Source organism: Stegodyphus dumicola, chromosome 8, assembly GCF_044657685.1.
Source record: "Stegodyphus dumicola isolate Sdum_Otavi_A_Nest chromosome 8, ASM4465768v1".
Lineage (NCBI taxonomy): Eukaryota > Metazoa > Arthropoda > Arachnida > Araneae > Eresidae > Stegodyphus > Stegodyphus dumicola.
In genome coordinates this window covers 190,255,923-190,268,816 of record NC_140775.1, presented here as the reverse complement: position 1 = coordinate 190,268,816, position 12,894 = coordinate 190,255,923, and the positions used below count along the sequence as shown (strand labels likewise).

Below are 12,894 nucleotides of genomic sequence, written 5' to 3'. Positions count from 1 at the left end.
ATTACAAAAATCTCATCTCCGGAGTAAATAAAAAAGAATTACTAATAACTTTTTGTATGAAGTTTACTGCATCGTTACATTAAAGAAAAGAACCCGATATTTCTTTGCGAGTCCTTTTATAGCCTCTGGAAAGGCGGAGCTTCAAAGAAATGACGTCAGCCTCGTCAGCCAATCCAGGTCGCTTTAAATATTTCCAGAACATTCTAAAACCAGACGTCTAGAAAAGGCGGGAAAAACAACTTGACTACGGGGCTGTGAATTTAATTCCACGTACTTTCAAATAAGAGAACGACGCCATTAAAAAACAGTAGAACATACAGTTAGAATTTTAAGTGTATTCTTGATTATGGAATTTTATTATTACATATATATATACTTGGCAGAGGCCAATTGCAATAAAAAATATGAGATGTATAATTAGATGTTATAGCATTCCCAAAAACAAAATTTCAATGTTTTACGGCTAATCGTTTTTAAGTTATGCGAAATATAATACATACATATGTACACATGTAACCAAGAAGTACTTTCTGAATCCATTTTAAGTATGTTTTACAATCAGTTTTACAAAATAGAATTCTTTATTTTACCCTTAGGTGCAGATGTCATGCAAAAAAAATCGTTTAAATCAATTCGAGAGCGATCAAAACAGATATTTTCGTTGAAATATGATACTCGAAATATGATATTATTGTATTGTTGTTATTATTATTGTATTGTTGTTATTATTATTGTATTTTTGTTATTATTATTTTATTATTATTATAATGATTTGTTTTCCTTATTTTATTATTATTTTTTAGAATATTTTAGTATTTTTATTGTTGTGGTATATGTATTCTTATATATATGCTGCAAATCTAGATATTATGTATTATTGTATTGCATTATTGTTGTATATTTTATCTCCGCGTTCTATTTTATATTATTGCTGAGTTATTTTCTTACCCCTATAAGTGTCGTGGCTTACCCTGTGAAATACAAGGAGTTTTGCAGTTAATTTGCTGTACTAAAAAATTAATTTATTGTCCAAAGTAAACTCGTTAAAAATACAGATAAATCCTTAAAAAATATCTTTTTATTGGTAAAGATTTAAATCAGGGTTTGTTAAATGAATCTTACATTGTTACTAATTTTGTGTTTTTTTTCTTTATTTATGTTTTAGGTAAACGTTCGTGTATAGGAGAATCATACACTATGACTCTAGTTTTTCTTTATTTGATAACTATAGTAAAAAACTTTCGCTTGTCTTTCGCTAAAGGAGTAGAGTATTCAGTGTCTGGATACACGCTGAAGTTAGAAATAATCGCAACTCCAAGGTAATCAAAAAACTACACATTCCAATAAAACTGCGAATTCCAAGATTTTACTGTAATTTAAAACATTGATTTCTGTTTTGTCTGCAGAAATTCCTGCGCATTTATGTACTAATAAAATTCTGATTTTTCATGATTTTTTTATTGGAAATTTGCATTTAGTTCAACTTGATTTTTAATATTCATTATTACATGCAGGCTGTTCTAAATGAATGAATGGTGCGGTTCTAAAAATGAATAATAAATCGATGTATTACTTCATATGGGCAAACCTTACAGCAAAAGCAGCGACAGCTGTCCAAAGTTGTTGATGAATTAATTAAGACCTTCAATATATGCCCCTACGACACACATTTACATGGATACACATTGGAGGACTACGTTATTCCAGATTTAATGGCTCTAAATACCGTCTTAATTATTTAATTTCTTTAAAAATAATACAGGGCGATAATATTTGGTGGCAACAATTTGAAAAGTGATTTGCCGATTATACAGAACCGCAGCAAAATCCCATTTCGAGATCAAAAATCCCTTTTCGGCTAAAAACGAAACTTTAGAGAAAAGGCTTAAAAAAATGTGTTTTCGTAAATTCCTGTTGACGGGAAATTGTGAAATGTCGCCAGTCTGGCTCCAAAAATTGTCATAAAGCCTTATTAGGGACGACATTGTCTGTAATCATATTCTACTCGTAATTTAGCTCTCTTTGTAATTTTAACATTTTTGCACTAAGAATTAAAAGATATACAGTTGTATGTAACAAATAAACGCTTAAATACGAGCAAGGCAGCCATAAATCAGATTAAGCACACACACACACACACACACACACACAAAAAAAAAAAAAAAAAAAAAAAAAACTTAAAATTCTATGAAAGATTTCAGATTTTAAATAGCGTCCAAAAGGGCGTTTTTTTTTAACATTTTGTCTGTTACCTTTATTTGTTAAATATCACGTTCTTCGCACTTAAAACATAAAATTCAATTCAACAGCAAGATCGCAAAATAGTTTTAAACTGAGCGTATCTTTAGAATTTCCGATACAGAGTCTCGCGCGCTGGAGATAAATATGTGAGTGTTTTCTGTGCAACGTTGCCATTGCTCGCTTTGAAATCCTTGAGTTTGTTCATCAAAAATTCGTTAAAGTTTTACAAAATATGAAATCGATAATAAAACAAATTCCAAATTTCAAATTTGATCTTGCACATGCCCATATCCGCAGGAGGATTACGTCATTCAAAATTCGATGGCTCTATGTACCGTTGTTTCATCACATTGCGAGAAGTATACGTACATTTATGCAGATTTTCCATTATTTAATTTCTTCAAATATAATGCAGGACTCTAACACTGGGTGGCAACAGTTTGAAAAGTGTAACGGTCATTTATAGTGAACCAACGCAAAATGGCAAAATGAAAGTAATAGTCCTTCAGGGACAATTAAAAATGAAAATTCAAATATTTATAGCAGCATATTATCCAGAATGATTTAATTATGTTCGAAGCGAAAGCTAAATAAGGAAACAATAAGCTCAAACAAACGGAAGAACATTTCAGAAAAACTTCTTTTATAAGGAGTATAATTCCGAAGGTCATTCTCATGACAGCGATTTCTTTTCTTTTTATAAGCATTTTGCACAGCAGCGCTAACAAAAAAAGGATAGACGTAGATGGAATTGAGATTAGCAGTGAGCGCTGTCGTTGGGAAGGAAAACCCTTGGCGTAGTGAGCAGCGCCGCTTTTTTTTTTTTTTTTTTTCTTTTCTTTAATTCCTGCTCGTGTTTGTAACACTCTTCAAATCGTTTCGACTCGTGTGTGGGAGGGAGTCCTATGATAACAGCTCTTAGAAACCGGTTGATGTTTCAAACGTCGTAGATAGCGAAGTATGTAACGAGCGAGTTACGGCTTATATTTCCGCAAATGTATGGTATTGGAGGTTAGCAAGTTCATAACGGCTTTGATTATTGGTAAAATATTTGGTAATATCTGATATTTATATTATATTCAGCCCATCATTCTATTTATACTAAATTTAAGTATCATTTAGTAAATATGAATTCTTCAGCTAAAGTGCAGAATCACCCACTTATTTGTTTGTCGCTTTTTGCAAGAGTAAGAAGAATTCGATTTTTGTCAATTTTCTTTGACGTTTTAAGTGAAAATAGGTCGATGTGTACATGGATAAAGTCAAGGAAGTGCGCAATGCCATTTTTGTGCATTTGTTTTTTTTTTTTTAAGGGAAAATACGTCGATGTGTGCATGGATACCGAGTACATGAATTCTTAAAAACGCGCCAAGCAGTGGGCGATTCTGCACTTTCTCCAATTCTTCTATATATTAGTAATATATATTCTTATAGTAATATGTATTCTTATAGTAATATGTCTTATAGTATTATAGTAATATGTATTCTTAAGTAAATATGTATTCTTAAGTAAATATGTATTCTTCTTTGTAAAATCCTAGTATACAGTGCAGCCTTGGCGAGATTTTGAAAATTATCGCCAACACCAAAAAATGACCCAAAGAACGTCTATGTATATACTATACACTATATACTATCACTATATACATAGTATATACTATGTATAACTATATATATTCTTTGAATGACCCGTTTACTACTCATCGTATATGTCCCGTTTTTTACTGCTCATCATAGAAGTCGCCAAAAGTAGCGAAATCCCGTGCGCACCGGATACTAGAATTAGACCCTTCTTCTATATATTAGTAGAGTAAATACGAATTCTTCAGTACATAAATTAAGTGAATACAAATTCTATTAAAAGTACCTGCAGGCTATTAATGGTGGAACGATGAAATATTCTCTACGCGATAAGCAGATAAGTGTTGGCAACTTTTATATTCTTCTATAGCTGAGAGGCTTAATGAGCTACTGTTAGCACAGTTCATGCATATTCAAATAGTATATCATGGTTTATTTAAATATGATCCATAATCGTTACCCTTTTTATGCGTTTAAGGTTTCATGGGCAGAAATTGCGTTTTTTGCGTCAGCTGTGTTATTTTTTTAGATTTAATTACCGTATGAAAAATATTTAGGGTATGGAAGAGGTGAGTGATTACATTGCTTCTGTTTTTTTTAGCCCAAAGGGATATTAGTCTCCAAATGCCACTTTGCTTCGTATCACTGTAAACGGCTGTAAAATTTTTCAAATTGTTGCCACCAAATATAATATTGCATTTCGAATTTTATTATCTGTTTAATATTTTTCAAATATTAACGAATTTTTGATTAAAATGCTCAACGGTTTCATATTTGTATGTGAACAGTTATAAACCACATTAATTATTCCAAAGGAGCAATTTGCCCAGAAGGTCTATAAATTTCGTTTTGGCATTTTGCGTTGATTCACTATAAACGGCGAATCACTTTTTAAATTGTTGCCACCAAATATTATCGCCCCTCATTATATTTAAAGAAATTAAATAATGAAGAATCTGTGTAAATGTGTACGTGTCTCGCACTGTGATAACACAATGGTACCTAGAGCTATCGAATTTTGACTAACGTACGTCTCCACCCGAATGTCGGCATGTGGAAGCCCACATTTGGAATTTGTTTTATTATCTGTTTCATATTTTGTAAAGCATTTATGAGTTTTTGAATAAGAAACGCAACGATAAGCTAGGAATGGCTACCACTCTAAGGAAAAACATTTTTATTTCCAGCGCGCGAGACTGTGTATCGGAAATTTTAAAGATATGTTGTTTTAAATATTTTTTTTATATTGCTTTTGAATTGAATTTTATGGTTTAAGTGCGAAGAACATGATATTTAATAAATAATAAATAAAGATAAAAAACAAAACGTTAAGAAAAAACCCTTTGGAAGTATTATAAAATATGAAGGCTTTCATTTTTTTAAAAATTTTCTTATTATATTTTTAGCTACAACATGTCAGTAAATTATAGATGCTCATTGAATGGCCTGGTTCTTTGTTTTTTGGAGTTATTAATTTTCAAATGCTAGCTAAAAGTGTTCACATATAAATGTGTTTATTCTCAAAACAAAGCGATTGTTCTTAAATTATCCGTAACCTGAAGGTATCTTTTAACAAGTACGAAAAAAAATAACCAAAACTGTATTTTCAAACTTTTGTATAAGATTTATAAGACAGTTCTCAAGTTCTTGGAAACACTTTTCTTTTTTTCCAGGGACAGATTGTCGGTTCTAGCAAATTATTTTGTTAGCACATTGCTTATTGAGAGCCACCTTATCGAGGGCGTTTTTATAAGCTTTTATTTAGTTTACTCATGGTGTTTTACAGTGAGAGGAATGTTCTTATCTATTTTTAACCTGCTTCTTGATAAGCTATCGAGTCCAAATTTTGTACTCACACTGCTGGTCTATGACGATGCAATGTGGTGAAGAGAATTTTTCAAAATTCGAGTTAGATTTCTTTTATTTAATGTTTAATTAATTTGTTAAAGGATAAATATAGCTAACTGAGGTTGAAATTCAGTCTCTATATATTCGTCTCAGTGCTGAGCAATTCGTGAAATCGCTTTGCAAATTGCTAATGACGTCATCGGAAATAACAGAAATTCCCCTTTCCTTAGTGTGTCTAGATACAGGTATTTATTCAATTAATTTGAGGATTATTTTTTAATTTTTTTGCAGAAATTACTTCCGCGATATTTCTTTTTTATGAACCCCTCTTCAGTGTAAAAAACGTTTTGCACGAGCAGTTTTGAGGGCCATAGTAGTAAATCCGTCCTTCATTGTTACTTCGTGCCTCTTTAACAAACATTGACATAATCTTAATTGCGTTGTTTAATTTTGCTTTTAAAATATTTTAGTTCGTATTAACTCGCAACCAGAAGAAGATGGTAGGTTGAAGGAAGGCCACTGGCCTTGAACTGCGGGAGTATTACTTGATGCAAAGACTCATTGGTTAACGTTTTTCTCCACATAAACAAGTTCCTCTTCCTTCTCCGCTTTAAATCTCTTGTTAAACTTTTTTTTTTTAATTAAAAAAGCAAATACAAAATTCCTGGAGTTCCACAAGTATTCCACGAGGTTTACAGATGTAAGTAAATAACTCATAGTACAAGGAGATACAATTCAACAATAAAAACATAATATCTAGGTCTGTAGATAGCAAAGAAAAAACATAAAGTACAAATACTATATAAAGAAAAATACTAAAATATACCATGAATAATTAAATTATGTTTATACTCCTATAAAAGAAAATAAGCCAACATAATAATAGAATAATAATAAAAATGAAATAATACTTAAAAATAATATTGATACAAAGTGAAAATGATACATCAACTGCACAATACATCAGTAGGTAACGCAATCATACTGTTACGTTTTTCTCTTCACGTATGTTCGTAAGTACGGTTTCGTGTGGATTGAAAATATTACATTGTTATATTGAAACAATGTATACTATTCGGTTTCGAGGGCTGTAAAAAATCGCCAAACTATTGTTGATGCCAATGCTGCCAAAAATAATTGCGGCAAGAAAGGAAGTATAATAGTAAATAACTATTTAAGATTGATGTTTTAATTTAGATGAAAGGTTAATTTCATATAATACTTTTTTATTATTATAATTTATATGAAAAAGGCTAAACATGACTGAATGGATGCATAAGAGTCGATAACTATTTCAGATCATTATTATAATTTATATAAAAATTGCTAAACATAATTGAATGGATGCCTGCATCGCTATTTCGCCACCGACTTATCGCTAAAGCATAACTTCATCTCGTTGGTTGTTCAAACGTAATTTTCTATAATGAATGATTTCTTTCCTTTTAAAATATTCTCGGTAAAGTGCAGAATCACTCACGTATTTGTTTGCCGCTAAAAACAATTGAATTTTTGTCAATTTTCATTTACTTTATAAGTGAAAATAGGTCGATGTGTACATAGATAAAGTCAAGGTTGTGCGCAGTGCCATTTTTGTGCAATTCTAGGATTTTTTTTGAAGTGAAAATAGGTCGATGTGCACATGGATACCGAGTATGTGCAATTCTTAAAAACGCGTCAAGCAGTGGGTGATTCTGCACTTTACCCAAAATTCTATTGCCAAGTTTTCGTCATGGGCAATTCCCAAATTGTTAAATCCATAGGATATCAAAAAAGGATTTAAAATCAAAAAAGGATTTAAAAATTAAACTCGTATTTTAATGGCGTCTTAAGAAATATAGAACTATATAAACTTAACGCAATCTGAAATCAGCACGTACTCTAGATTTGGCGCGCTGTTAAATGGGCGCGTTTGCTAGTTTTGGCGCTTTTGCGCGTACATTTTCGCTGCAATTTTTTTTACGGCCCTCGAAACCAAATAGTACTCAGTGTATTATTTGAAAGTGTGATAGAAACAAAGATCTTGCTTTCTGTAACACACCAATGGGGGGGGGGAGGAACTGAAACGATCAAATGTCTCCATTGAGAAAAAAGATCGAATGCTGCAACCGTCATAAGATACGGAAGGAAGTTTTAAAAGAGATGTGCAGATATGAAAACAAAAATAGAAGTGTCCAACACTTTGTTACCACTATTCCTTTCCGATATAATGCTATTTGTCAAGCAGAATGTTACGGGGGGGGGTAGAATTTCCTCTTAATCCGAGCTTTGATCTGTATGAGGAGAACAAACATAAAGACAAGTGACAATTTTCATATTCCATATTTGGTTACTTCGTTCTGAAATATCCTTAATTGTCCTTTTTCGTGGGAATTCGCTAGCACTATCCACTTCCTGGTGAATACGCCTTTGACGTGTAAACGGGGATTTTTTTTTTTTCTGTTAAAAGTCTCATCCTCCGCCCAGAGGTTTGTTTCCCAGGGAAAAAACAGGGATGAGTTCAAAAGTTAAAATCGATTTTTAAAATAAAATTTTCGGGATTGAAAAGAATCCCTGCTGAATCTCTAGTACGTTTAGAAGATGTGCAGGAGCCATTTTATTTAGGACTCCGGCGAGCCTCGTCTAAAATTATGATTTATCTCAAAAACTGGAATAATCCTCCTTTTGCTGGGCTCCGGCGCAATGTAACCTCTGAATGTAATTGTTATGATGCGATAAAAATGCTTCAGTTTATTTTAAATTTTAAAGCCTTTCCCGTTAGGGATCCTGCAACAAGCTGACCACTTGTACAGGGCATATGCTGATGCACTCCAGGACCCAATGTCAAGAAAGCAGATTTCAGGGCACTGCCGGTCATGGCTCTCTGTGGGCTGTTTGTGCTGCCGAGTTTAGTTTACTGTAGAGACATTAAGTATTTTGGAAGCAGGAGTGATGAAAAATGACCAACGCCCTCACCGAGAATCGAACCACGGACCTCTGGAATACGCGCCTAGCGTGCTGATCACTACACTACGAAGGCATGTTAAGAAGGCGGGAGAAATATCTTATATACTGCCCCTTTATAAAGGGCGACTGGGGTTTTAGTGTACCCAATCCACCTTTTAGTTCGGGCATCACTGTACTGACATTAGGTTATTTCGAACCTGGGGACAGATGACAGCAGGGCCGGACACCCGGACGGCTTACAATGACTACTCGGGTGCTGTCCGGACCCTGCAAGTATCTATAATGCGACACACTAATACTACAATATACTACAAAATGCGATACACTAGTATTAAAATATACTACAAAATGCGACACACTAATACTACAATATGCTACAAAATGCGATACACTAGTATTACAATATACTACAAAATGCGACACACTAATATATAGACTAATATACGTTGACACTAATACGTGGGTACGATATGCACATACAAACACATTAATAAAATTATTCTATTATTTTACAATAACTTACACATGATTACGATACACTGATATATGTAGACTCTTACACTAAGATACTTAGACACACTATATTACGATATATGTAAAATTAAGTATTGGTACTCATAGATATTGCGTAAGTTCGACATATTTTGAATTTATGTGAATATTAATAATACACTATACTACTACAGGTATTACTCTGTATGTACTTAGATCTTGAAACGTGACATCATGAGGCTAGAGTACATTTATAGACACAATACACCAATGACACGATACGTCAATGTACATAATGCTATACACTAAGATACTGTACACTAAAAGATAGACACAATACACCAGTATTATATACACTAATACACTAATATACTATACACCAGTATTATATAAACTAATATACTATACACCAGTATTATATACACTAATATACTATATACCAGTATTATACACTAATATACTATATACCAGTATTATACACTAATATACTATACACCAGTATTATATACACTAATATACTATACACCAGTATTATATACACTAATATACTCTATACCAGTATTATATGCACTAATATACTCTATACCAGTATTATATACACTAATATACTATACACCAGTATTATATACACTAATATACTATATACCAGTATTATATATACTATATACCAGTATTATATACACTATATACCAGTATTATATACACTAATATACTATACACCAGTATTATATACACTAATATACTATACACCAGTATTATATACACTAATATACTATATACCAGTATTATATAAACTAATATACTATACACCAGTATTTTATACACTAATATACTATACACCAGTATTTTATACACTAATATACTATACACTAAAAGATAGAGACAATACTCCAATGCGCATAAACGCGACAAACTAATATACTCTACAAATGCGACACACTTACATACTATACACTAATACACGATACACTAAAATATAGACATAATACACCCATGCCCATTAATGCGACACACTAATATATTTTACACTGATATGAAAAAGGATCAGTGTCCTCGCCGGGACTCGAACCACAGACATCACGCATACGAGCCGAGTGTGCTGACCACTACACCACGAAGGCATGCTAAGAAGGCGGGAGAAATACCTTATAACGTTTTTATCTAGATATGGAATATATTCCTATGTTTTGATGAATAACGTAATAATTACGAAAATCAAATTAAAATTTTAGCATTACGGCATTTTAATATCGAAGAGGTTATTTTAAAGCATAAAACTTTCCCCAAAATGTTACAACCATTTTTATAAGAACGTTCTGTCTGTCATAACCATGTGAAAAGAAGAAACAAGTCTTTCGTATGGTAGCTGTTGTAGCTATTGTAATCATGGCTCAAAAAAGAAACTCTCGGAAACGTACAATCAGAAGGATTGTAATCGAGCAGTGATATCCGGAGGAGATTCATTGCTTTTTTTTGTGACGTAAATTCGTTCCATGCCATGTTGTTATACATGTACATCGAGAAAGGGACAAGCTGAATCGCAAGTCTCTTTTAGGCAGAAATGACAGCATACGTTATTACTTAAAACGCAATTTTTGTTCTTTATTGTAGGGGAAACAAAATAAAGGTATGTAAATTTTGACATCTTTACACTGGAGTTTGTTTAGACAGAAAAGGAAAAAGAGCTGAAATGATGAAAACTTAACGCTGAAATGATGAAATGAAGGTATTAAAAGTAATAAATAGGATATAATAGTGTAAATAAGGGGTGTTAAAGTAAAAATTTCGCCACGGAACGAATTTCCCTGACTATTTTCGCGAATATTAAATTTTCGGTGGATGTTGAATAAATCTACAAATTTTTATTCCCGAAAGGGGCTTTAGTATGCGATTTTGCATCACTATAAATGACATATTATACTAGCTGAACTCATTAAAATAAGTATACATTTCCTTTTCTGTAAGAACGACTTTAGGAAGCTAGTTGTTAAAGAAATAAGATAGCGGATATAAAAATATGTATGGCATTCGTAATTCAAAGATATGCTATTTTTAAATATTAAAGAAATAATATAGCGAATATAAAAATATGTATGGCAACGCTGTATTCGGAATTCAAATATATGCTATTCTTAAATATTAAAGAAATAATATAGCGAATATAAAAATATGTATGGCAACGCCTAACGCCGTATTCGTAATTCAAAGATATGCTATTTTTAAATATTAAAGAAATAATATAGCGAATATAAAAATATGTATGGCAACGCCTAACACTGTATTCGGAATTCAAAGATATGCTATTTTTAAATATTGTGTAAACATGTGTGGATTTTATGTGGAGTAAGCGAGAACAACGTGATGTTTAATAAATAAAGGTAATGACAAAAAGACAAAACATGTTTTCTTAGCTATTAAGATATAAGGTATTTCTCCCGCCTTCTTGGCATGCCTTCGTGGTGTGGTGGTCTGTCCGCTGGGCGCGTATTCCAGAGGTCCGTGGTTTGATTCTCAGCGAAGGCACTACTCATTTTTCATCTGCCCTGCTCCGAAATAACCTAACGTCTATACCGTGGCGCCTGAACTAAAAGGATGTTGGATGATGATTCTCCACACCCAAGATTTGGCGATTGAATCCCCTAAAAAAACCCCAGCCGTCCTTTAAAAGGGGGAGTATATAAGGTATTTCTCCCGCCTTCTTGGCATGCCTTCGTGGTGTGGTGGTCTGCACGCTGGGCGCTTATTCCAGAGGTCCGCGGTTCGATTCCCGGCGAAGACGTTGCTCACTTTTCAATGTCTCTTGCTTTCAAAAAAATCCTAATGTCTGTACGAAGAAAACTAAATGCCGATATGATGAGCTGAGAAAATATTAAAATATATGCCAATCCTTAACACCGCATCGGTGTTTCTAAACATAATGCAGCCTTTAAAAATTTCGTTCTTTGTTAAAAGCTGATAGACGTGGAGCATTTCAGAAACTTTCGGATACGCTTGGGATAAACGAAGAAGATTGTAGGCTAATTGTAATTGAAAATCTGAAAATGAGGAAATTTTGTTCTCGATTTGTGCCTCGGATATTGACAGAACAGCAAAAAGAAGAAATCAAAACTTGCTGGCTGCCTAGAGACGGGACAACAATATCTTAAAGTACATCCTAGAGGGAAATGAGACCTGGTATCTATACGACTCAGAACGATTTCTCTCGCCCCCTACCCCCCCCAAAAAACGGTACGCTGATGTCGAAATCAAAGACTAAGGTGATGCTGATTGTATTTTTGAATTACAAACGTTTTACTCCCCATCAAATTATCCTTGAAAAACCAATCAGTTCATCAGTATTTTCACAAGAACGTTCTTTTTCGATTAAGAAAGAGGATAAGAGGAGCTACGAAGGAACTTTTTGTTCTTGAGCTATGTTCTTTTTTTAAAAAAAAGATAATCCTAGCCCCCCCCCCCGTACAGTGCTGTTAGCCCAACAGTATCTTGCTAAGCACTCAGTTGCAGAGATAAATCAACCACCATATTCCCCCGATTTATCATTTAGCTGATTTTTTTCCTTTTTTCGAGGCCCACCGGCGGTCGTGCGGTAAAGACGCTGAACACTGGTAGTTCGGTCCGAGGTTCGAATCTCGCGAACAGGCTGGCTGCATGGGCGTTTTCGTGGTTTTCCCCATGTGTAACGTGTATACGAGCCAGTTTCCCTTAGAAAGTCCTCCACGAAGGCATCCCTCCCTTTAGGCAGATAGCTTAGTGTGCTTTGCCATAATTGAATAATCCAATTCCTTT

The 12,894-nt window shown here is 33.3% G+C and overlaps 2 protein-coding genes across 3 annotated transcripts in view; both read left to right on the top strand.

The window, feature by feature from the left end:
- LOC118184823 (cytochrome P450 2B11-like) overlaps positions 1-1,452 on the top strand; it is a 32,122-nt gene extending 30,670 nt beyond the window's left edge. Inside the window, exon 7 of the mRNA XM_035354549.2 lies at positions 1,166-1,452. Within this exon, the coding sequence (XP_035210440.1) occupies positions 1,166-1,323 (158 nt within the window). The 3' untranslated portion in view covers positions 1,324-1,452. The remainder of the gene's footprint in view (positions 1-1,165) is intronic.
- A 1,660-nt stretch (positions 1,453-3,112) lies between these two features.
- Positions 3,113-12,894, top strand: part of LOC118184819 (cytochrome P450 2B11-like) — a 37,792-nt gene continuing 28,010 nt past the window's right edge. The window contains exon 1 of one of the 2 annotated variants that reach the window (XM_035354546.2): positions 3,113-3,283. The gene's annotated coding sequence lies outside the window, so the exon portion shown is untranslated. Of the gene's footprint in view, positions 3,296-12,894 lie in introns of both variants that reach the window. The other variant, XM_035354545.2, reaches the window with a different exon arrangement.